This window comes from Carettochelys insculpta, chromosome 8 (assembly GCF_033958435.1).
Source record: "Carettochelys insculpta isolate YL-2023 chromosome 8, ASM3395843v1, whole genome shotgun sequence".
In the NCBI taxonomy this organism is placed as follows: Eukaryota; Metazoa; Chordata; order Testudines; family Carettochelyidae; genus Carettochelys; species Carettochelys insculpta.
Window position 1 is genome coordinate 64,271,150 of NC_134144.1, and position 26,449 is coordinate 64,297,598.

Consider the following 26,449-nt stretch of genomic DNA (forward strand, 5'->3'; position numbering starts at 1 on the left):
CCCTAGATCCCTTTCTGCTGTACTCCTTCCTAAACAGTCTTTTCCCATTCTGTATGTGTGAAACAGAGTATTCCTTCCTAAGTGCAGCACCTTACATTTATCTTTATTAAACTTCATCCTGTTTACTTCAGACCATTTCTCCAATTTGTCTAGATCATTCTGAATTTTGACCCTATCCTCCAAGGTAGTTGCAACCCCTCCCAGCTTGGTATCATCTGCAAACTTAATAAGCGTACTTTCTATGCCAATATCCAAATCATTAATGAAGATATTGAACAGAACTGGTCCCAAAACAGACCCCTGCGGAACCCCACTTGTTATGCTTTTCCAGCAGGATTGAGCACCATTAACAACTACTCTCTGAGTACGATTAGCCAGCCAGTTATGCACCCACCTTATTGCAGCCCCATTTAAGTTGGACTTGCCTAGTTTGTCGATAAGAATATTATGCGAGACCGTATCAAATGCTTTACTAAAGTCTAGGTATACCACATCCACTGCTTCTCCCTTATCTACGAGTCTCGTTATCGTGTCAAAAAAAGCTATCAGGTTGGTTTGACATGATTTGTTTTTTACAAAACCATGCTGGCTGTTCCCTATCACTTTACTACCTTCCAAGTGCTTGCAGATGATTTCCTTAACTACCTGCTCCATTACCTTTCCTGGCACAGAAGTTAAGCTGACTGGCCTGTAATTTCCTGGGTTGTTCTTATTCCCCTTTTTGTAGATGGGCACTATATTTGCCCTCTTCCAGTCTTCTGGAATCTCTCCTGTCTCCCGTGACGTTCCAAAAATGAGAGCTAACGGCTCAGCTACCTCTTCTATCAGCTCCTTGAGGATTCTAGGATGCATTTCATCAGGCCCTGGTGACTTGCAGACATCTAATTTTTCCAAATGGTTTTTAACTTGTTCTGTTTTTATTTCAAAAACTATCTCTACCCCTTTTCTACCAGCATTCACTATGGCTACGTCTACACGTGCAGCCAACATCGAAATAGGCTATTTCGATGAATAACGTCTACACGTCCTCCAGGGCCGGCAACGTCGATGTTCAACTTCGACGTTGCTCAGCCCAACATCGAAATAGGCGCAGCGAGGGAACGTCTACACGTCAAAGTAGCACACATCGAAATAGGGATGCCAGGCACAGCTGCAGACAGGGTCACAGGGCGGACTCAACAGCCAGCCGCTCCCTTAAAGGGCCCCTCCCAGACACAGTTGCACTTAACAACACAAGATACACAGAGCTGACAACTGGTTGCAGACCCTGTGCCTGCAGCATAGATCCCCAGCTGCCGCAGAAGCAGCCAGAAGCCCTGGGCTAAGGGCTGCTGCCCACGGTGACCATAGAGCCCCGCAGGGGCTGGAGAGAGAGCATCTCTCAACCCCGCAGCTGATGGCCGCCATGGAGGACCCAGCAATTTCGACGTTGGGGGACGCGGATCGTCTACACGGTCCCTACTTCGACGTTGAACGTTGAAGTAGGGCGCTATTCCTATCTCCTCCTGAGGTTAGCGACTTCGACGTCTCGCCGCCTAACGTCGAAGTTAACTTCGAAATAGCGCCCGACACGTGTAGACGCGACGGGCGCTATTTCGAAGTTGGTGCCGCTACTTCGAAGTAGCGTGCACGTGTAGACGCAGCTTCTGTCAGGCATTCCTTCAGACTTCTCTGTGAAGACTGAAACAAAGAAGTCATTAAGCATCTCTGCCATTTCCAAGTTCCCCATTACTGTTTCTCCCTCCTCACTGAGCAATGGCCCTACCCTGTCCTTGGTCTTCCTCTTGTTTCTAACATATTTGTAAAAGGCCTTCTTGTTACCCTTTATGCCTGTAGCTAGTTGGAGCTCATTTTGTGCCTTAGCCTTTCTAATTTTACTCCTGCATTCCTGTGTTCATTCTTTGTAATTTGTCCTAGTTTCCATTTTTATAAGATTCCTTTTTTAGTTTGAGATCATGCAGGATCTCCTTGTTAAGCCAAGGCGGTCTTTGCCCATATTTACTATCTTTCCTACATAGGGGAATAGCTTGTTTTTGGGCCCTTAATAATGTCTCTTTGAAAAACTGCCAACTCTCCTCAGTTGTTTTTCCCCTCAGTTTTTCCTCCCATGGGATCTTACCTACCAGCTCTCTGAGTTTACCAAAATCTGCCTTCCTGAAATCCATCATCTGTATTTTGCTATTTTCCCTCCTACCAGTCCTTAGAATTGTGAATTCTATGATTTCATTATCACTTTCACCCAAGCAGCCTCCCACATTCAAATTCTCGACCAAGTCCTCCTTATTTGTTAAAATCAGATCCAGAACAGTTTCTCCCCTGGTGACTTTTTCAACTTTTTGGAATAAAAAATTGTCTCCAATGCAGTCTAAGAACTTATTGGATAGTCTATACCCCACTGTATTAGTGTCCCAGCATATATCCGGATAGTGAAAGTCCCCTATCACCACCAAATCCTGGGCTCTGGATGATTTTGTTAGTTGTTTAAAAAAAGCATCATCCACCTCTTCCACCTGGTTAGGTGGCCTGTAGTAGACTCCTACATTGTTAATGTTATTCCAGTTTACAGCTCCCTGAATATCTAACCAGTCTCAAGGCACCATTGTGCTATGGCACTGTGCGTTAACTCAAGAGGAAACAATCCCTGCCCCAAACACCATACAGTTTAAATAAACCAGAAAGGAGGTTGAAGTGGAAACACAGGCAGAGAGAAGTGAAGTAATAAGCAGAACCTCAGATCAGAGCTGGGACTAGAATCCAGGTTTCCAGAATTCCACATGATCCCACTGCTCCATGTTGCCTTGGATCGGACAGCTGCTTCCCCATTTGTTTAAGTATCCATTAGAATCCCAACACCTGTTATATTAATCGTACATTTGAAGAAAGTCCACTGGGTCCTGTCTCTCAAACAAGGAGATGGGCTTCAGTTGTGGGGTGGCTCTCTGGATATCACAATACATTCCTCCTGGTTTTTTGATAGTACACAGAACTGTCACAGTGGATTGGTTGAAAGGGGTCACTGAGTTATAAAAGGATGTCATTGAAATGATAGTGCTCTGATGCTTTTGGATTCTGAATCCCAACAATATCCACATAACCAACTGAATATACCTTGAAAAGACATTGTATGACAAAGAGCTTGGAAGCCTGAGGGCTTCAGCCCTCCCTGGGTGGCAGGGTTCAGAGCACAGGTTCTCTGGCCAGTGGGGTTCAGACAAGCTCAGGATTTGATCCTCCCTTCTGGGTTTGGGTAGAAATTTTTGTTGTCAGACAGGAATTGGGGCGTGTTGAAAGATGAAAACACCTGGGAAAGATAATCCTAACAGTCCCTTTCTTTACAAACATGATAAGTAATGGTGGGACATCAGGCACCTAATAAGAGAAGTCCCTTAAATAAAAGATGGGTTTTCAACCAAGAGTAATTAGGAAAAGTTTACAGGCAAGCTTCAACTCCAACAGAAATCCAGAGAGTGGACATTTAAGACAATATTTAGAGAAAGTTTATGCGGAACTGCAAAAGAAAGCAGCTTGTAGTATAGATTTCACCATTGAGGGCAGTGTAGAGAAAAGGGGTTAGATTGTTTCAAAAGCACAAATGGCAGAAAGGTACCAGATTCTCACTGAAAGTCAAAGTTGAAGACACTCAGCTGCCATTTGTATCTTTGAAAATACCCCTCACATTTTAGCTTAAGACGTGAGCTAGACAAACAAAGTATATGGAAAACAGTAAGCAGAGATGTCTGACCAAATACAATACAGAGTGTGACTAAGTCTCCAGGCAGGAGGAGGATTGGAGTACATAATGTTCATGGGAATTTAGCAAAAAAAGGTATTTGCCCCAGGAATGACTAAGTGACTCTTCTGCAGATGCCACTTCCGGAGTTCCGTCGCTGCAGTAACTGCAGCTCCGAAGGCAGGACGCTTGTAGTGGAGAAATGCCAGGAGAAACAATAGTGGGAGTAACTTGAGCCACTGTGATTGGAAAGGAATTTCAGTAAGATTTTCAACTCTTTGGTTTTTGCCTGTTTCTGCTAACACTTATATAAGTTCAGCTGCCAGGGTAATCTGTTGGTGATGCTGACTGTCCACAGGCACAGCCCCTAGAACTCCCGGTGGTTGTAGTTTGCTGTTCCCAGACAACGGGAGCCACAGGAAGTGGTGGCCAGCAGGTCCCTGCAGCCCACGCCATTTTCTGCAGCTCCCATTGCCTGGGAATGATGAACTGCAACCATTGGGAGCTACAGGGGGCCATGCCTGTGGAAGGTCAACATCAGCAAAATGTCTGGTGGCCCACCAATGAATTACTCTGATAGGGTGAGAGCCAAAGGTTCATCCGCACCACCACTTTTATCAAGGTGTGAGCACCAGCAATCTACATCTGCAGAAACTTCCAGATGAATCTGTCACACAGCCAGATATTCCTGTTAGTTCTAACATTAAAAAATAAGCAAGTGGGGTGAGACATTTAAAAAATATTCAGGCAAAATCTTCCAGAAGTTAAAAGGACACAAGCCCAAATGCAAGAAAAAAATCCTCATCCAGATCATTCTTAAAAGCTTTCTTAATTTAGCCCATTTTGCAGATTTATTTCAGGGCACACTAAAAAGAGAGTGACTTTAGTAAGTTATCTGCAGGGAACAATGGAGAAAGCTAAGAATGGAATTTTAGTTTTAACCATGATTTTTGCTACTTTGTTGCATTTTATTCTCTTTTAGATTTAATATAACCCTAATATATTATTACAGAAATTATATGCTATGACTCATATAAGAGCACTAGAACTAATTAGTGACTTTGATTAAATATCACATTAAATTAACAAATGGAAATAGAAATTTAAAATGCCATGGCTCTGACTTCCTCATTCTTCTTCTTTCTTCTTCTTCTTCTTCATTAATTTATTTATTTACAGCAACACCCAACATGTTCTAGATCAGGGGTGGGCAACAGTTTTTGAAGGGGAGGGCACTTCAACAATTTGGTAAGTGATGAGGGACTACATTTTCCTATGATATTAATGGAGGGGATGTGTGGTCTGGGACAGAGGTTGGGTGCAGGAGGGGGCATGGGGTCTGGCAGGGTGTTTGGAGTGCAGGAGATGACTCTGACTTGGGTGAGGGACATAACAGGGAATGCAGTGGGCTTGCATTGTGACCTGCAGTTGGGGTTGTTACCTGGGCCAGGGGGTAGGGGGTGGGAAGGGGTAGGGTGCCAGGTGCAGGCTCTGGCCAGGAGGCACTGTCCTTAGGTGACTCCCAGACAGCAGTCCAGTGGGACCCTTGGGCATGCTCCCTGGTCAACACAGCCCCATACATCAACCAAAGCAGCCAGCTGCTGGGGCCAGTGAATGTGTCGTAGTGTGGTGCACCCCTTGTGGGGAAGGAGAATGAGGGGTTTCTGCATATTATATGTTCTCACAAGTACAGTCCAGGCAGCTCTCTTTGCCAGTTTTCAGACAATGGGAGCTGTGAGGATTGTGCTGGGGGTCAGTTTAACTGATTAACTAATTGTAGGTGGGATAGCCTGGGAGGGGCCCCCACCTGCAGTGCATCAGGGACCTGGGCTGCTCTTGTCAGACTGTAGTGCTCCTGCCTGAGGTGTACGTCCCCCGCACCTCCAGCCATCTCCATTCCCTGGCCACTGTGGATGGGCACTGCTCCAGCCAGGCTAGAGTGCCCCACCACACAGTGGCCCCTTAGGGCTAGAGCAAACCTCTGCTCATAGTGGGTAGAGGGCTGCTCCAGACTCTACTGGATAACTGTAACCAGCAAATCATTAACTTCCCTAGTAGAGACAGGGTATGGAGACCCTCCCCAAGAGCCATGGGATATAGAGAGACAGTGTGTGAAGCCACAGCCTCCAGGGAATCTGCCCAAGGTTCCCCTGGGCCACAGGACATTGGCAGCTCAGAGTACAATAGTTGGCTGGATGTGAATGTGTGGGGTGTGGATCTGGCCCACAGGCTGTATTTTGCCCATCCCTGTGCTAAGTATTTTTCAAATACTTTATCTGGGACAGTCCTTGCTCCAAAGACTTCATAGCCTAAGGATAGGCAGATAAACTCACAGAGATTAGTGGGAGGAGCAGCTACAGACAATTTACCTACAAAGCAATGCTCTATGTACACTGGCAGTTGAGCAACAAAACTTTTTCAGACCATAGCCAGACCAGAACAGGTCTGTTCTGTTGCTGTTCTGGTCTGGCTATGGTCTGAAGAAGTGAGTCTGTCCCACAAAAGCTCACCTAATAAACCATTTTGCTAGTCTTTAAAGTGCTACTTGACTGCTTTTTGTTTTGATAGTGTATAGACTAGCACGGCTTCCTCTTTGTTACTATTCAACAAAACTTTTGCCTTTCAGAGGTGTCTACCACCTCTTACATGAAAGACAAAAGTTTTGATGCTAGAAGTGCCAGTGTGAACAAAGACTACATTATGCAACTTTTAAGCTGTGTCTACACGTGCATGCTACTTCGAAGTAGCGGCACTAACTTCAAAATAGCGCCCGTCGTGGCTACACGCGTCGGGTGCTATTTCGAAGTTAACTTCGACGTTAGGCGGCGAGACATCGAAGTCGCTAACCTCATGAGGGGATCGGAATAGCGCCCTACTTCGACGTTCAACGTCGAAGTAGGGACCGTGTAGACGATCCACGTCCCGCAACGTCGAAATTGTGGGGTCCTCCATGGCAGCCATCAGCTGGGGGGTTGAGAGACGCTGTCTCTCCAGCCCGTGTGGGGCTCTATGGTCACCGTGTGCAGCAGCCCTTAGCCCAGGGCTTCTGGCTGCTGCTGCTGCAGCAGGGGATTCATGCTGCAGGCACAGGGTCTGCAACCAGTTGTAGGCTCTGTGTATCTTGTGTTGTTAAGTGCAACTGTGTCTGGGAGGGGCCCTTTAAGGGAGCGGCTTGCTGTTGAGTCCGCCCTGTGACCCTGTCTGCAGCTGTGCCTGGCACCCTTATTTCGATGTGTGCTACTTTGGCATGTAGACATTCCCTCGCAGCGCCTATTTCGATGTGGTGCCGCGCAACGTCGAAGTTGAACATCGACATTGCCAGCCCTGGAGGACGTGTAGACGTTATTCATCGAAATAGCCTATTTCGATGTTGCTACATCGAAATAAGCTATTTCGATGTAGGCTTCACGTGTAGACGTAGCCTTAGTGACACAGCAGTAGTGACACAGCCCTGTCGTTAAAAACTGCGAAGTATAAACAAACTCTATGTGAGTAGCTCTGTAGAAGAGGAACTTCAAGAGCAAGTTAAATGTGGAAGGGCAAGGACTTTGTGAATGAGCTCTAGGTGCTTGCAGAATGCATAGGGAACCATTGTGAATAAGGCATGAAGATTTGAGAAGCTGAAAAGCACATGGACAAACCTGGGAACACTGGTGGAGAGGAAATGAGGGTAGGTAACATGGAGCATGACAAGGCAAGTGGAGCACGGAACCAGATGCATCTATCAGATTAAAAGCTATAGCACAGTTTCTAGGAAAGCCACTGGAATCTTATGCATGTCCATCAAATGTCTTGGTTTTAAAAGCACAACACAGACTTCAAGATCCATTCACAGACACGCTTCTGCCATTCATCTTTTCTCATGGCTCTTTATTTCACTTCCCACTTTTCTACCCCTGTGTCTTAAAGGACAAGGTTTGCTCAATCAGGCAGAATAATGACAGTGCTTTCCAGCATGACAGCATGGAGGGGGATGTAATTGCAGATGATGAAAGAGATAACTGCTTTCTGGACAGACAGAAGGGGACTTGAACTTGAATAGAAGGAGGACATATTGATCTGAGAATCACAGTGGTGTTCACCATCTAGACATGCTTTATTTACGCAACACAGGCTCTGTTGCTGTATTCAATTTACACACACACCTGAGAATCTGGACCATCATAGAAAACAATGAAAACATAAATATCTAATTTCCATACCTCAAGCCAGCCATTATTAATAAAACATATTTTGTTGAAGTTATAATTTGTTGCTCTGAGTCTTCCAGGCTCTGTTGTCATCTCTGCCACGTTGACAACAAACAAAGATCAAAAGCATCACAGGTTTTTTTTTGAATTATGATGATGGGAAGACCATGTCGACGGCAGACCTCTTTCCACGGAATCCGCACTGTGATTAGGGGTACACCCTCTCAGCAATCTTCTGGAGTCTGCCAAGGATGACGCGAGCGAACAGTTTACCAGTGAAGCTTAGGAGGGAGATTCCATGGTAGTTGTTGCAGTCGCTTCTGTCTCCTTTGTTCTTATACAACGTTACAATGTTAGTGTCGCGCATATCCTGTGGAACCTCACCCTCTTTCCAGCACAGGCACAGTAGTTCATGTAGGGGTTCAAGGAGTGTGTCCGCAGCACACTTGATTACCTCTGGTGGTACACCATCCTGGCCAGGGGCCTTTCCTGCTGCAATGCTGTCGATGGCTCTCTTCAGTTCAGTTCAGCTAGCAGCTCTCTCTATAAGAAGGGAGCTTTCAGCGAACTCTGTGAGCAGCAAACAGGGGCAGCAGGTAACAGGGAAGGGAGTTTGCCTCTGGGAGTTCGCCGAGGGAGGAGCCCCGTGTTTGTTGTCCTTTTCAGGTATGGTGTTCCACCTGTGCCCTGCAAGGGAGCACTATCAGGAAAAGGAGTCTCTGAAGAGAAGAGCCTGAAGAGCGATGGGGGAAGGTGGATCTGGGGGCACTGAGAGCAGCTGGGGGGAGAGGGGCCAGTCCAATGAGGAGGGCAGACATGGGAGCAGATGGGGGTAGTGGGTTTGAGAGGGTCCTACGGTGATTGTAGCTGGGGGGGGGAGCGAAAGGTGGGGAGGAGGGTCCCGGGGATATGAGGTCATTGCTCCACAGGGAGCTATGGTGACTCGTGGTGACAGGGAGGTATGAAGTAGTGGGATCCTTAACCATATTCTCCACACCCCACTGCCTTGTGGGTTATCCTGGGAAGGAGAAAGGCTAAGGGAGTAAACCCTGACAGAAAATCTGGAGTGGAGTCCAAAGGCGGTTCAGTGTCAACTTCTGGCACTGTCCCGGCAACTCCTGCAGCTGAGCTGGTACCAGATGTGGAGGTTATGCTCTCCTTTGGACTATATCAGTAAAGCCAAGAGGGGGACTCTGGTGTCTGGGCAGCCCAGAGTCTCCATAATAAATGCACAGGCTCGCGCCCGGAGAGGTACTCCAGCATCGCTGAACAGTGTTGCATCAACACGGGAGGCAACAGATACCGGTTATAAGCTCTTGCTCGATTGGCGTAGAGAACGAGCGCCAGTGGTTGCCTTCGATGGTGGGAGAGATCCTTGCATCTCACTGGACAGTCACCGCCCACCTCAAGCTGGGCAGCCCCCAGCCAATAGGGTACTGTCCTGCCACAGTTCACCTGCCTTGCTGGGTGAGTGAGGCTTAAGGTTCCTGAACCTGACAAGTGACTGAAATTTGGGCACCAGGCAAACCAATATGAAAATCAACAAGAAATGAGAAACATCAACAATTTAAGCTTGCTTGCTGGAATGTGTGGACCATGCTGACTGGCTTGACTGAAGATCTTCAGGCCATCAGTGACACCCGAAAGACCGCTGTCATCAACGAGGAACTGAAGAGGCTCCTAGTTGATATCGCTGCACTGCAAGAGACGCGGCTTGCAGATTTGGGATCTCTAAAGGAAAAGGACTACACCTTTTTCTGGCAGGGTAAAGCCCAAGAAGAACCCAGAGAGCATGGTGTTGGCTTTGCTGTCAGAAACACCCTTCTACAAATGGTGGAATTAGTCATGGGCAGATCAGAAAGATTTCTTCGGATCACGCTTCAAACTTGTGCCGGTCCCGTCCACCTGATCAGCGCTTATGCTCCAACCCTGTACGCCACACCAGAAGTAAAAGACAAGTTCTATGACGTGCTTAGTGCTGCTGTAGCGCAAATACCTGCTCGTGAACAACTATACATCTTGGGTGACTTCAATGCAAGAGTTGGAGCTGATTGAGCCTCATGGCCTTCCTGCTTAGGACACCTCGGTGTGGGAAAAATGAATGACAATGGACAGCGTCTCCTTGAACTGTGCACGTACCATGATCTGTGCATCACAAACACATTTGTCCAAACGAAGCCACAGCACAGAGTGTCGTGGAGACACCCATGCTCGAAGCACTGGCATCAACTAGACGTGGTCATCACTAGGCGTAATAACCTCAAAAACGTCCTTCTGACACGCAGCTTTCATAGTGCTGACTGTGATACAGATCACTCACTAGTTTGCTCCAAGCTCAAGCTGAGACCCAAGAAGCTGGACTGCTCTAAACCTGCTGGAAGGCCCCGCATTCACGCTAGAAAGACGGCAAACTCGGAGAAAGCTGAAAAGTTCAGAGAGACCCTCCAGGAAAATCTGCGCAGCAGCCGCGGGGGCGCCAATGTGACATCCAAATGGCAACATCTGAGGGATACAGTTTACAATACGGCCTTGTTGGTGTTTGGAAGAACTAGAAACATGAATGACTGGTTCGAAGCTAACTCCGATGAGATGATTCCAGTCATTGAAAAGAAGCATGCTGCACTCCTGGAGTACAAATGCTCACCGAGCCAGAGTACCCAGCAAGCACTTAAAGTGGCCAGAAGAACAGTAAAGCAGACAGCCAGGCACTCTGCCAACAACCACTGGCTTCAGTTGACATGGTCTTCTCTCTAAGGCAGCTGCAGGAGAAGTACAGGGAGCAGAGGAAGCCACTCTACATAGCCTTCATCGACTTGACCAAGGCCTTTGACTTGGTCAGCAGGGATGGTCTGTTCAAACTGCTCCACAAGATAGGTTGTCCTCCACAGTTACTCAAGATGATCCAGTCGTTCCACGAAGACATGAGAGGAACCATCCAATATGACGGCGCATTATCGGATGCTTTCAGAATCAGGAGCGGCATCAAACAAGGATGCGTGCTTGCTCCGACGTTGTTCGGGATCTTCTTCGCACTCCTCCTGAAGCATGCCTTTGGATCTTCAACAGAGGGTATCTTGCTGCACACAAGATCTGATGGGAAACTGTTTAACCTTGCAAGGCTGAAAGCTAAGTCTAAGGTGCGGGAAGTCCTCATCAGAGATATGCTGTTCGCAGACGATGCTGCTGTAGTGCCTCACACAGAAGACCAGCTTCAAAAACTGCTGGATCAGTTCTCCAAAGTGTGCAAGGACTTTGGGCTTACCATCAGCCTAAAGAAGACAAACATACTCGGTCAGGATGTTGCTGAATCCCCATCAATCAGCATTGACAACTATACGTTAGAGGTCGTCCACGAGTTCGTGTACCTCGGGTCCACCATCACTGACACCCTGTCGTTGGACACTGAGCTAAATAGGAGGATCGGAAAAGTGGCCACAACTCTGTCCAGACTCAGCAAGAGAGTGTGGAATAACAACAAGCTGTACACTCACACCAAAATGCAAGTCTACAGAGCCTGCATCCTCAGCACCCTCCTTTATGGCAGCGAGACTTGGACCCTGTATGCCCGCCAGGAAAAGAGGCTGAACGTTTTCCACTTGCGCTGCCTCAGGTGCATCCTTGGAATATCATGGAAGGACAGAGTGACCAACACCGCCGTCCTCGAGCAAGCTGGAATCCCAACCATGCACACCCTCCTCAGGCAGCGTCGACTCCGCTGGCTTGGCCACGTCCACACGATGAATGATGGAAGGATTCCAAAAGACATCCTGTATGGTGAGCTAGCCTCTGGCAAAAGACCTCCTGGACGCCCCCAGTTGCGTTACAAAGATGTCTGCAAGAGAGACCTCAGAGAGGTAGACATTGAGCTGGACAACCGGGAAGAACTAGCAGATGACTGCAGCAGATGGAGGCAGGGGTTACACAAGGGCCTTCAGAAGGGCGAGATGAGGATCAGACAGCTAGCAGAGGAGAAGCGAGCACACAGAAAGCACACTAAGGACTTGCCAGACACCCACCACATCTGCAAGAGATGCAGCAAGGACTGTCACTCTCGTGTGGGTCTTCATAGTCACAGTAGACGCTGTAAATGAAGTCCTCAATTGCAACTATAAAGGGTGCGATCCATAGTCTATGCAGACTGAAGGATGCCTACTTTTTGATGATGGGAACATCTTTTTGGGTGCCCAAATTAAAAATAGAATAATATAGCTATAATATAGCCTGTTAGTGGTTCCACTATTAACTTACTTTGTATTCTTTTGTCAGCATGAACAAAATCAGCAATTGCTTGAGACGTATAATATAAAGGTGACATTTAACATGCATTTCAAATTGCTTCTCATTTTATTGTCCTTTAAGTTGTTTTCCTTGCTCGAAGACTAATCTTGGCAGCTATCATTATTCATAAGTTCCTGATATTGATCTAGATATAAATTTTTTGGCTACAGTTACACTAGCGAGTTTTGCCAACAAACCCAGTGGAACATCCACACACAAAATGCGTTTGGTCAACAGTTTGTTAACAAAACTCAGCACTTTTGCCGGCAGTGTTTTGCCTCTCAGCCATGAGCCATAACACTGTTGTCAACAGATTCTGTTGACAAAAAGGTTGTGTGGCTGCTCATGGGGGGGAGCTTCTCTAAGTAGACAGGGCATTCAGGATAGCTCAGTGTTTTGATCACTAGCCTGCTAAACCCAGGGTTGTGAGCTCAATCCTCTAGGAAGCCATTTCAGGGTCTGGGGCAAATGGACTTTTAAAAAAAATATATCTGCCAGGGATGGTGCTTGGTCCTGCCAAGAGGGCAGTGACTGGACTTGATGACCTTCCAAGATCCCTTCCAGGTCTCTGAGATGTGACAATAAGCAGCCACATCCATTGCACTCCTAGATGCCTGTTTTGTCAAGAAAGCAGCCAGGCAGACTGGCTGCTCTGTCAACAGAGTGGGGCACTCTTGCAATTGGCTTTTGTGCGTTGCCACACTCTGTCGACAGAAGTTTTGTTGGGAAATCTCTTCGGAGAGCAACGAGAAGTCCTGTGGCACCTTACAGACTAATAGATATTTTGGAGCATAAGCTTTCGTAGGCAAAGACCCGCTTCGTCAGACAGAGCGCTGTAGTGTACCCGTAGCCTTTGTGTTTTCTATTGGTTATTTGCCAAGTGCCATAATTATTCTAAAATGACAAATACAGTTCAGTTAAAGACAGAGCTCTCTAACTAAAAGACTCTGCCCATCAGGTGCTCTATGCAAATAAAAAACATGCCACCTGACTCGTGTAGTGTGAGCTCAGGCATTCTCATAACAAACAGCAAATAACACATTAATAAACAGCATATCAACAGTGACAGCACTGACTTGGTTTCAAGCTCCTATTAGTCACTATAGCTCTGATTCAGCAAGGTCAATTACATGACAAAATTCAAGCACCTTGATGAATCAGGGCCCACTAGGTGCATCTGCGTACTTCAAAGCAAATACGCATACAGGGATAAAGTAGACTTGGTGGACCTGGTCTCCACTCCCAGCTGAATTACCTTGGGCGTAGTACCGCACTGTGCTTACCAGTAAAACACAGATAAAGGTACCTGTCCACCCTGGAAAAGCATTTTGAGATCCTTGATTAAAAAGCACTGTAAGAAGGCAAAGATTTACAATGGGAATGAATTCTGAAGTTATCCCTCAAACCTAGATCGTGGTGTTAGTCACTTCTTGAGGATGGAGGCTTGATGAAGTCATACTGCAGCATGGAACACCTTTGATCTCCATGGCTATGTCTACATTAGCCTCAGAACTTCGAAAGGGGCATGATAATGAACCTAATCCACACATGTTAATGAGGTGCTGCCATGAATATGCAGTGCCTCATTAGCATAATGGGAGATGCGGCACTTCAAAAGTCCTGTTTTCGATCGCAAGCAGCCCACCTACACCGGGTCCTTTTTGAAAGGACCCTGCACACTTCAAAATCCCCTTATTCCTATAACCAAAAAAGAATAAGGGGATTTTGAAGTGTGCGATGAGCCACGTGTGATTGAAAGCAGCTGCCATTATGCTAATGAGGCGCTGCATGTTGCTCTATACAGTGAAGCATCTAGGAATCTGCATTCACAGCTTTTCCAATTTAATGCTGTTTCGTGTCATTAGCATGTGCCGATTAGGTTCATTATTATGCCCCTTTCAAAGTCCTGGGGCTAGTGTCGACATAGCCCATGTTGTGTACATAACCCAGGCTTGGGCTCTGCAATGAAATTCACAAAGCTTCATGTGGTTTGGAATTCTTAAATGAAAGGCTCATACAGCTCCATTATGAACATCCAGTGTATGTTGCATTCAGACATGCCTATATAGTTTGAATTTATTTTGATTTCAGTTTAAAAAAAGTATGCTGCATTTACATGCTCATGAAGAGTATGAGTCAGCAAATACTCAGCACTTGCCACTCTGCAATACCCTAATATTTTTATTTTCTATTATATGCATATGATGATACTGTACATAGATATTTCATTTTTTAGCAACCACTTGTCTTGTGCAAACATACCTCATGTGAAGATATGTAGAAGAGTATTAGGATATCCAACTGTTTGCATTTGAATGGCACACAAGTAACTATTTTAACAAGACTGCTCTATTTACATTGATAGCTAGCACCGTGGAATAGGTTTCCCTACAAAATTTGACTGTACAGCAGTAACTGGAGATTTGGGTCTATGATGGATCTGTTGCATGTTGCTCTATACAGTGAAGCATCTAGGAATCTGCATTCACAGCTTTTCCAATTTAATGCTGTTTTGTGTCATAATTTAAATAAACTGTCACCTATGAAGTGTTATGTAGCAGTCTAAAGTTTCCATTAACTATCAAAATATTCCATCAGAACACCTATTGCATTACATGTAACAGCTCTGGAAATTTATCATCATCAAATGCTTCAAATAAAAGTGCCACATTAACAGATTTATCCACTCCCAAAGGTGTCTTTGAACAACACAAGAAAGATACAGTAGCACGTTGATACCTCATATAAGTCAGGTACAACACACTCTGTTTCAACATACATGAGACCCAAATAACTTAACATTCCATGCCTTTAGTATCACATTTAATCTGATTTACAGGTAAATATTCAGATTTGTTAAAAACCTCTTCAAATGACTCAGTCCAAGAAAACCTCATTTATGTAATGTACTGATAATGGTTTTTCCACCAAGAGCACTTGATTTCAAAAAGATGTACAAGGTAGAAAATAAGACATCATTTTCAGTATTCTTATAGGCACATAAAATTACCTGATGAGCACCTTAGGGCTTCTTGTACAGTATTTCTCCTTTCCCCCTTTATGCAAAACAAGTGCTATGCCTGCAACCCTTTTTCTAAGAGAACCCTTCATTTGATGCTTAATATTTTGTTGCTCGAGGGATTTGAAGCCATAAAATAGAGAAAAATCTCACCTGCAAAAGATCATGAAATTTCAGAGTACCAAAGATAGATGTACATGAGGGGCATATGCAAACCACTGTATGGTACATGCCATAAAACTGGTCATCAAAGCATTCAGACACTCTGAATACAGACAGTGTGGCAGACATGAATCTGTCTCATATTCTATCAGTATGTCACAAAGGCATATTACTGGTTTCTAAATGTTCCATTGAACAGGTGATTTCTATTCCCCTCCTAGTCTCACTAGCCATCTGCATGTAATCAAAATCTTCTGTGATTCCCTGGAACTCTGTGTATCCTGTCAGAATGTTAGTCAGCGACATTGTCACCAACACTAAAGCTCTATTTTTCCCAGGTCAGCCAGACAGCTCTTACCTCAATGGTGTACTGTTCAAAAATCCGGAGCTGAAGGAAGATGTCTAGCTTAATTTTCCGCTCATGGAAGAGTTCTTCCATCTGTACCTGAGCCTCATCAAGCTGCTGAAGGACAGATTCGATGTGGCTGATGGAGCTATTGTGTGGAGTCTTATTGTTGGACACTGCTGAGTCCCTGTGGCAAGGAAGGCAGAGTGGTTAAAGCTTAGCATTTATGCAAGCGAAGGACAAGAACAAAATACTCTTGATTTTGTGCATAGCCAAGAAGGCAGCCAAGCACAAAGAGCAGAAGGAAGATGTATGCAATGCTCATGTCTTCTGCTTGTTCAGATCCCATGTTTCCTGAACTCAACACAAAGTTAAAACAATGGGCACATCCTTTCATATGTTGTGACACTTTGACCCTGATACATTAACAAGGAGTTGGAGGAGAGCAGAATGAAGCCAAATGGCACATATAACTGAACTGATCTCCTGAGGAATTTGACTGGCAATCCCATTTAATTTGAGTCCAAATGACCCATTTCTTCTTACAATCAGCCTGCCTCAGAGGCATCATCCTCTTAGCTGCTACAAACATGTGGTAGGTTTGTACAAGTTAAATTACCGCACAATGCGTGCTATTTCTTGTGAATTAAGAGAGTCAGAATTGCCAGTGTTTTAGCCTAACAAGGCTGGGATTCTTTTGATTCCCCTTGATTACTTATTCAGAATGCAACAAAACCGGAATAAAATTCCAATGCTGTATTTTAAACTGAGAGGATTTTAAAACACTAACAGACTGTGACTTGACCTTGTGTAGATGCCTAGGGTGATGGGTAGGCTCCAAGGAATCTTTCCTTCACTGTACACTCCATGTCCTCAGGGGAGATCAGGAACTGCTTCTACTATGCGCCCCCAGGCATACATCATCCCACAGTGAGCAGACAGGAGAACGGGCCATGGCACTACCCCTTTGTCTCCAGCTCAGCCAATCAGGAGGAGCAGGATGCACAATCGTAATGGCAGGGTTCTGCCTTAATGTTACAATCTGATCCTGAGATAGCTGTGTGTTATAAATACAGCAAAGAAACTATTTCCGTTATTGTCAGTTTCTGTTTTGCAGGCTGTCTCACATTTAACACTAGAGATTTGGAGACTGAAACTTAGATTGGGTTCTTTAAGATATTTTTGTTTTGCAGGGTTTTATGGATAAATGAGCTTTTGCGGGGCATTAAAGGGCTAAATTCTCTCCTTGGATAATTCCAGTGTAGCTTTCCCTAACTTCAGCAAGACCTATGCAGGCAGATATGAGTGTCAAAGTTTCTGTGCATAAGCTAAAATAAGTAAAATTCAGTATGAAATTATGTTTTCTTTTCCCCATGAAGTATAAAGTAGCAGCTGCCTTGCTTGAGATACTTAAAATAAGGTCATTTGAAGCACTGTATAATACACTGTAAGAAAAAGCCTTGAACTGGCAGGGCAATAAATAGGATGAAGAGGGTGAACCAGCAGTCCCTGTTAGTCTGTACTTCTGTCTTGATAAACAAATGCTGAAGCATCAGTTCATGGGCTGCAGCAGTAACCTGCCACTCCTGTGCAAGCCCTGCACCCTCACCATGACCAAGAGTTTACTCCCAACCCTGTATAATGGAGGTTGTAGAGCTGCACTACCCCTGAAGGAACTCCATAAAGAAACTGTGACTTAGAAACTAGAATCACAGTTACTCCTGTTTTTCATAGTTGCATGGGGAGGCACACTGCTGCAGCTCATTAACAAGCACAGTACATTTCCCACCCACTTCTTCCCCAGCTAGCTTGTAGTTGGTGGAAGTCTGCCTACATCTGTCCTTACTTACCCAACAGCTCACAGAAAGAAATATCCAACAAGGAATCCCTGCTCTTCCCTCTGAGCTCAAAAGGCTCATCTGTGATCCAGGTGAGCTTTGTCCAGCTCTACAACAAGGGAGAGCAATTTATATTCCCCTCCCCACTCCCCATCTAGCTGCATAAGGCTGAATTACATTCAAGCTCTATATAGCTACATTATATATAACAAAAGGTTTTGCACTGGAATGTATGTAGCTGCACATGGAGGAAGGGAGGGTGGTAGACCTTGTATGGAAGATGCGAGAAGTGTACCACTCTGAATGTCAAAAACCTTATTTAGTCAATTCTTGCTAAGCAAGTTACAATTTATCTTCTACTTTACTGATGATCATGTGGTTACATTCCTGGCAGGTAGTGGAAGATTTTCCACACTAGATTAACCCTTACAACACAAAAATATATGGCTTGATTCTAATCTCAGTCACGTCTGGAAAAATCAGTAAAACTCCACCCAGAGCATAACTAAACTTTGATAGAAAACCAGTAGAAATGAGAGCAGAGTGAAGGCCTTAGAATGACATTTCTTGATAAGATTTCTTCATGTAGGATAGAAAAAATGTTTAAGATACTCATATTTACAGAGTGGACAGAAGCATTTCTTAAAATCAGTCAACTAGTGCATTCTAAAATGAAACAAAACAGTAGTCATGTAGCACTTTGAAGACTAACAAAATTATTTATTAGGTGATGAGCTTTTGTGGGACAGGCACACTTCTTCAGATCTTCTTCTTGGGATCAGAGGAAGTGGATCCCTTCCACGAAAGCTCATCACTTAATACATCATTTTATTAGTCATTGAAGTGTTACATGACTGTTGTTTTTTTGTTCTTTTTTGATAGAATACAGACTAACATGGCTACTTCTCTGTTACTATTCTAAAATGGGTAAAAGAGGAACTTAAATTTATAATACAAATGCCAAAGCAAGAGCAATCTGACAGCACAAATAAACTTCCCATGGACACATGTACTTCACACAATGAAATAGCATGGCCTGATAAACAATTATGTACGTTTTATTTACAGGCATACAGCTTCCACAAGAGTAATCACATAGCTTACTAATTCTTTGCTCACAACCATTTAACAATCATCTGTAAATATTCACTCAAAATATTCACCTGTAAAACACTTAATCTATAAATCTGCCAGTCAGTTAGATAGGGGTCTTCTTCTTAGTCTCTACAAATCACTCCTTGCATTTCAATAAAATACTATAAAAGCTAATGAGTAAATCATCTTGTTAAATTTTGAATTACACTTTCCTCATTAAACTGCACTTAATGTACAATGCTTCACTGGATTTCTTTACATCTTTCCACTGGTAGGAAACATACCTGAGCTGTTGGATTAGATCTTCTCCTTCTTTAATGACATTCAGGGTAGCATCCAGTGTGGCTGTTTGCTGCTGCTGAAACTGTTTGATAAGCTCCTGAACCGCGTCCACAGAGTCAGCACAGACATCCTCTAAGAGCTCCTTCTGCAGATCTTCCATCCATGTCCACAGCTACGAAAGAGAGGAAGGAAATACAAATCAGAAAAAGTCAGAGATTCAGATTTAACCCTTTTATCCTCTAATCCCATTTAAGGAAGCGTTAATCAAAATTCTACGCACAAATTGTTTCAGATACTCAATTATACCTAAACTTATGATTTCAAACCAAAAGGTTGTATTGATTTCTAGATTCTGGTAGATGGAATTTACAGTAAACATTTTCATATCCATAATTCTATCATCCATCTCTCCCAAATAACTGGCAGTTGAGCCATAAGTAAATTTTAATTACATTTTCCTTCAGTACAGTACAGTGAAAGAAAATAAAAATAAATCCAGCAAATACAGTATAGCTGTGTCTACACTTGCATTCCTCTTTCAAAAGAGGCATGTAATGAAGGAAATAAAAAATGCAAATGAGGCACCGATTTACATATCTGGCACCTCGTTTGCATATTCCCCTTTTGAAAGAAAGCAAGCAGTGTAGATGGGACTCTTTTGGGAAAAAACCCATCTTTGAAAGAACCCTTTTTCCTATTTTGTTTCAGGAAGAAGGGTTCTTTCAAAGATGGGGTTTATTTTTGGAAGAGCCCCATCTACACTGCTTTCTTTCGTTCGAAAGAAGCTCTTTTGAAAGGAGAATATGCAAATGAGGTGCCAGATATGTAAATCAGTACATCATTTGCATTTATTTCCTTCATTTACAGTGTACAATACTACTGTTTTTAAATAAAGTACTCTGCATACATTTTTGTTAGTTTCTTACTATCTAATCTTGTTTTTCTTTAGCGCTATGCATTGATAGGTATACCTCTCACAGTGTGCCCTGGTAACCAAGAAGTCTAACAGCATATTAGGGTGCATTAGGAACAGCATTGTGAGCAGATCTAGAGTGGTTGTCATTCCCCTCTATTCAGCACTGGTGAGGCCACATCTGGAATAGTGTATCCGATTTTGGGCCCCCATGGTATAAAATGGATGTGGATGTGCTGGAGCAGGTTCAGCAGAGGGAAACAAAAATTATTAAAGGGCTGGAGCACATGCCCTATGAGGAGAGGCTGAGGGATTTCAGCTTATTTAGTTTACAGAAGAGAAGACTGAGGGGTCATTTAATAACAGCCTTCAACTTCCTGAAGGGGTGCTCAAAAGAGAGAAATTGTTCTCAGTGGTGACAGATAGCAGAACAAGGAGCAATGGTCTGAAGTTACAGAATGACAGGAGTAGGGTGGATATTACAAAAAACTACTTCCCCAGGAGAGTGGTGAAGTACTGGAATGTGTTGCCTAGAAAGGTGGTGGATTCTCCTTCCCTAGAGGTTTTTATGTCCCGGCTTGACAAGGTCCTGGCTGGGATGACTTAGACGGGGATGATCCTGCCTGAAGCAGGGAGTTGGACTAGATGACTTCCTGAGGTCCCTTCCAGCCCTATGATTCTCTGATTCTCTGATTCTACCTCTCTATTATCCAGAATATTTGAATATCTGACAGCCTACTGGTCCTGGGACTGCTGGATATGAAAGAATTTACTGTAATTGTAAACTTCAAACATATATCTCAAACATACACCTATAGAAATATTAAGCACTCTATTTCCCAATTAAATTGGCATCTCGGTCTAGTATATATTACTAAAGCCTTACTGCTTCAACAAATTCTACATACAACAGATAAATTTGCAAGGACCCAGTCCTGTTGGTAGCTGTGTGTCCTCATCTCCCACTGACTTCATTTGAGCTGTGGCCACACTAGCCCCTCCTTTCAGAAGGGGCATAGTAATAAGGCACTTCAGCAGATGCCAATGAGGTGCTTTCATGAATATGTAACACCTCATTAGCATAATGGTGGCCACACACTTCAAAAGTGGCATTTTCCAAATGCACTCCACCCATGTAGTGGGAGTCCTTTTGAAACGACCCCCTGATTTCGAAAGCCCCTTCTTCCCAAAACCAAATGGAAAGAAGGGGCTTTTGAAATCAGGTGGTTGTTTTGAAAGGCCTTTGGCTACATGGGCGGTGTGTGTTTCAAAAGCAGCACTTTCAAAGAGCATGTGGTGGCCATTATGCTAATGACGTGCTGCATATTCATGGCAGAGCTTCATTAGCATCTGCCAAAGTGCCTCATTACCATGCCCCCTCCAAAAGGAGGGGACTAGGGCGGCCACAGCCATGGAGTTGAACACGTTCAGCACTTTGTAGGATGAGGCCCTAAGAAAATATATCTAGTGCGTGATACTTGTTGACCATCGATTGTGCACAGTCAACCATACTTGACATAGACTATATTTGCAATGTGCCCCCTGCACGTGAGATTGTGACTTTAGGATGAAGATGAAATCTAGACATAAGAAGGTGTCTTTTTTTTTTTTTACTAGATAATAGTGACCCAAATTAATTCTATGCTGATCCATTCATATTAAATGGTCCTGACTCTTTAAACATCATTTTACTAGGCATTTAAATTAGAATTTCCAGCCAGCTGTTCACTCACTAAGATCTGAAAGCAAACAAGGCCAGGCTCTAGATAGTTTACCAAGTCCCCTACTAAGTAATAAGCTTCCCCTTTAAGCTTACCATGAAGAGTAAAATTCCACCAAGTGCACTGGCGATCTGCCTGCAAATCCTTATGCCTCTATGAGAGAATATTTTCCACTTGATGTGTCCCATTAACCTATTCTCTATTGCTTTCTGCTGCATCATGTGCAAGGTGACAGGAAAAGTCACTGTACTGAGAAGTATCATCATTTCAACTGTGGGAATTTTTAAAAGGACAGAACTAGTGCATTGAGCAGCAGTGAAACTGAACTTGGTCTGTTGTTCCAGGCAGCGACAAAAGCATTTTACTCTTCAGAATAAGGCCCAATGGACCATAATCTTGCTGATTTGTTGTGGGAATCAGGCTTTCTATGTTTTACTCCTAACTCTGTTACTAGTTGTGTAACCATGGGCAAGTCATTTAGAAAAGCATTTTCTAAAATGTCTACATTTGCTTGAGATAGCACCTGAGCATCTGAGTTCATTAGCCTCAGTTCCTTCCAGTGGATGATCTCTGATTGTGAGGATTTGCATAACAAAAGCTATCAGAATTTAGGTCATCTTTGACTCAGAAGGTTTTAAATCTTTAGACGCTACCAATCCCAGGGAAATCCTAACACAAAGGATCAGTCAGTATTAATAAGATTATGAAGATATTTAGGAAACAATTTGAAAAAAGAATCTGACTCAAGTTTACCTTCATTTCACACCTCCCAAGTCTCCTCCTACTAGTAATTGCAAATAGTATGATTCCCTACAAGATCTTTTTATTTTATGAGCACAGCAAAAGTAGAAAAAAGGAATCCACTACATCATCACTTGGATATCAACCTGGTTGCTAAGGGAAACTAAGATGGCACACTCTTATTCTGGCTTGGTACAAGTCAGTAATGAATTCTGTGTTTTGGGGGATTGTTAACTATAATGCAGCTGTTGAATTAATTTAAAAAATCCACATGGCTTAGGAATCCTATCAGAGACAGTTTATAATGCATTTCACTGTAGCCCTGCTATAGATTCAGTAATGCTTTTCCACTCCTGTTTTTAAAAAGCTAAGGGCCCATAGTGTGAAGGGGAATGATCACTGAATCATGTCAGAGGTTGTTATTCTGCATGTCAAGTCATACTTCTATGCTGCATTGTGCAGAGTGTTAATGAGTATTGATATTTCTCATCAATTATTTAAGAGTTGCTCTTCTCAGCTCTTAGTAATTGAAAGGTTCAAATTCAACCTTTGTTTCCACTAAAAATGGAATTTTAATGAGGCAAACAAAAAATTTCACTTGGTAAACGCCATTTGTGCCAAATAAGGAAATTCAAAACCAAATGAGCTGCACAAATTAAACAAACCACCATCAAGGTAAAAAATATGCACAAGCTATTGTTCATACCCCTGGGTCACTAAATGATCTTCAGAGGTGCTGAGCATTCTCAATAACCACAGACGCCAGTGAAAGTGGAAACCATTCAGCTTATCTTAAAAATCTGCCCATTCCAACAACTGATTTTAAAAACCAATTAGCTTTTCATTCAGGTTATTTTTCAGTAGTTATCCAGACTGAAAAGAATATGACTGTGAAGGTCCGAGGTGACCAGATGTGTGGTACGTGGCCCATAGACTTCTCTAGTCAATGTAATATATGTTTTGTAATTAATTATATTTTGTAATAAAGATTTTGGCATACATTTGCAGGAATCTTTCCTCCTGCACTTTAGCACTAAATTTGCAGTCACATATTTTCCATGTATAATTACCATTTTTATTATAAGTACCAACAATGCACATAGCTCAAGAAATAAAATAAAAAAAGAAAACAGTTGCTACTCCATCTCATTTAGCAGCTGATAAAAACAAAGAGGATAGAAAGACTGGAAAACCTACAGCAATAATACAGAGGTATTTTTTGTTCACTTGCTTATTCACATTACTGAATTTTGATTTACTGCAATAAACCCGGATGCATATATTAATAATTAATTTTAATGACTAACAACTTGATATGCACCTGCAAAAAAATACCCACCCACAAACTTTACAGGTGTGAAATACATTCAGGTGAAAATTTTGTAGCTGCAAACTGCAAGTACAAGAAAGGTCACAATGAATATTTAGCTCTTATTGTCCATGAACTACCTGTACTTAGGTAGGGTTTTGTTTTTTTTTTAAATAAGACAGCCATAGTTTCAAATAAAAAAAAGTATTTCATTCACAGACCACTAGAGTATTGATCTATGGGAAAAAAACAAAAAACAAAACAAAAACCCTCAAGGCCCTATTTTACACCATCTACTGCTTTTCTTATATCACCTTTCTTTGTTCCTCTCAGCTACAGGCCTGCTGACTTGGGGTGGGTTTAGCGGCAGAGTAAAGGGGAAGTTGCGCCAGGGTCCAGCAGTTCAAAGGGCTCCACACTCTGGCGACTGCTGAAGTAGTAGCTCCAGACCCCGGAACACAAGTGGCTCTAAAGGAGTATGGGGGAAGGCCAGAGCTGACTGCTCTGAGACCCACCCAACGCCTCGCCCTTTCTGTCCTTTACCTTTTGGGGGTGAGAAGTCACACCCCCATCCTTGGGCACACAGTAGCTGTTGGCCTCACTACTCAACTACACTACATATTTCACTTCGTACATACACTTCACTCGATGGAAGAACAAGACACCTCTTCCCTTTTAGCTCTTTCATCTAATGCAGCACCCGTCAGCTTAATTAAGTAGTTAATGAGAACATTTACTGGAGGTTTGAAGGACACCTCTGTGTGTTACCTATGTCAGGGCTACACTAGGGGCAATGTCGAACTAAAGTAGGGAATTCCAGCTATGTGACTAACATAGCCCGAAATGAGACATCTTCAATGGAGTTACCACCGTGTCTCCACTGTGGGGGTTGACAGGAGAAACTCTCCTGTCAATTCCCCTTAAGCTTCTCATTTTTGTGGAGTACTACAGTTGACGAGAGTACAATCAGTGGCTGATTTAATGCATCTATACAAGACCTGCTAAATCGACTACTGGAGGATTGATCCCTGCAGTGCTGATCTTCCAGTAGTGTAGACAAGGCCCTAGAAATTATTTCCTTTGACTTAAAGATTTTTAGAGTTGAACTATTCATTTAAAAAGGGAATAATAAAGGAAACAGGCAATTAGTACAAACTCAGGGAGTACACAAACTGCTATGAACTATATAAAGTATGATATAATTGTTTACTCAGTATGCCCCAAAAATTTGTTTATAGCAATTCAGTAGGTTAACAGTCATTAGAACAACAAGAGCTAAGCAGTATCACCAATGAAATAAAGTAACCACATAGGTTTGTGCACATAGACAGTGAAAAGGTAGAGATAATGCTTCACAGGATATTTGTGAGGATTAATTAGCTCATGTTTATAAAGCACATTCAAATGTTATCTGAATGCAAGTTTTTGTTGTTTCTTTGAGTATTTCAACATCATTTTCATATGTCACAAAGGTCCTGTGCCTTACATTTAATAATGGAAGACCAAAGTATCAGTGGAAACATACTAACAATACATCAGCAGTTGTCAAAGTGTGGGTTGGGACCCCAAAGTGGGTCTCTGTAAGCTGTGCGTGTGGCAGCAACTGAGGAGAGCTTCAAAGGCTGCCCAAAGGATTAGCAAAGTGTCCACAGCTAGGATTTTTGTTTCTACTGGTGGTCCGCTTTTGCATATGCCTCGGTGTATATAAAAATTTATTCCACATATGGATGCAAGAGATAAGACAGAACATTGGTCATGGCCCCTTTTCAGTGGGATTGCCTGGGCTGGCATTAGATATGCTGGGAGCCAGGGTTGAAACTGACGCCTGGGAATGGATTAGTGACTTTGAACTTAGCCTCCCTTACTTGGAAGTTAACTTCAAAGTAAGGAAAAGTGTGCAGGCTACTTCAAAGTAGCTCCTTACTTTGAAATTAACTTTGAAGTTATTTTGTGGTGTAGACACAGCCCTATTCAGGCAAATGTGCTAGTGGCAGCTATGCTTGCTTCAAGAAGCATGTAGACCCTCTTGTCAGGACATATACTATGTAATGCAGGCCTAAGCACTCCATAAGACAAAAGATGGCTTTGACAACCCATACTATTGGCAGTGCATAGTACTTATAGGCCATGTCTACACTAGCCAAAAACTTCGAAATGGCCATTCAAATGGCCATTTTGAAGTTTACTAATGAAGCACTGAAATACATATTCAGCACCTCATCAGCATGTGGGCGACCGCGGCACTTCAAAATTGATGTGGCTCGTCGCCACGTGGCTTGTCCAGACGGGGCTCCTTTTCAAAAGGACCCCACCTACTTTGAAGTCCCCTTATTCCCATCTGCTCATAGGAATAAGGGGACTTTGAAATAGGCGGGGTCTTTTCAAAAAGGAGCCCCATCTGGATGAGCCGCGTGGTGGTGAGCCGCGTCAATTTCGAAGTGCCGTGGCTGCCCGAATGCTAATGGAGCGCTGAATATATATTTCAGCGCTTCATTAGTAAATTTCGAAATGGCCATTTGAATGGCCATTTCGAAGTTTTTGGCTAGTATAGATGTAGCCATAGAGTTGAATATTCTGGCATAGATTCCAAGGCCTTTGTGATCATCTATTGTGATCTTCTGTATAACATAGGGAAGAGAATTTACCCAAAAAATAATTCCTAGATCAGAACTTTTAGAAAAATATCCAGTTTTGATTTAAAAAAGGGGTCAATGATGGAGAATCCTCTACAACCCTTGTTTCAATGGATAATTACCATCGCTGTCAAAATGAATGCTGTAATTCCAGTCTAAATAGCATCAACTTCCAGCCACGGGGCCAAGTTA

General features: G+C 43.4%; 1 protein-coding gene across 13 annotated transcripts in view; it reads right to left on the reverse strand.

Annotated features, from left to right (window-relative positions):
- Window positions 1–26,449, reverse strand: part of KALRN (kalirin RhoGEF kinase) — a 489,190-nt gene that overhangs the window by 269,887 nt on the left and 192,854 nt on the right. For all 13 annotated transcript variants that reach the window (XR_012646382.1, XR_012646380.1, XR_012646383.1 and 10 more), the window contains exons 10-11: window positions 18,943–19,112; window positions 15,738–15,912 (exon numbers count right to left, since the gene is read on the reverse strand). Coding sequence is in view for 8 of the 13 variants with exons in the window: in XM_075000963.1 (XP_074857064.1) it covers window positions 15,738–15,912; window positions 18,943–19,112 (345 nt within the window). In the remaining 5 variants the exon portion in view is untranslated. The remainder of the gene's footprint in view (window positions 1–15,737; window positions 15,913–18,942; window positions 19,113–26,449) is intronic.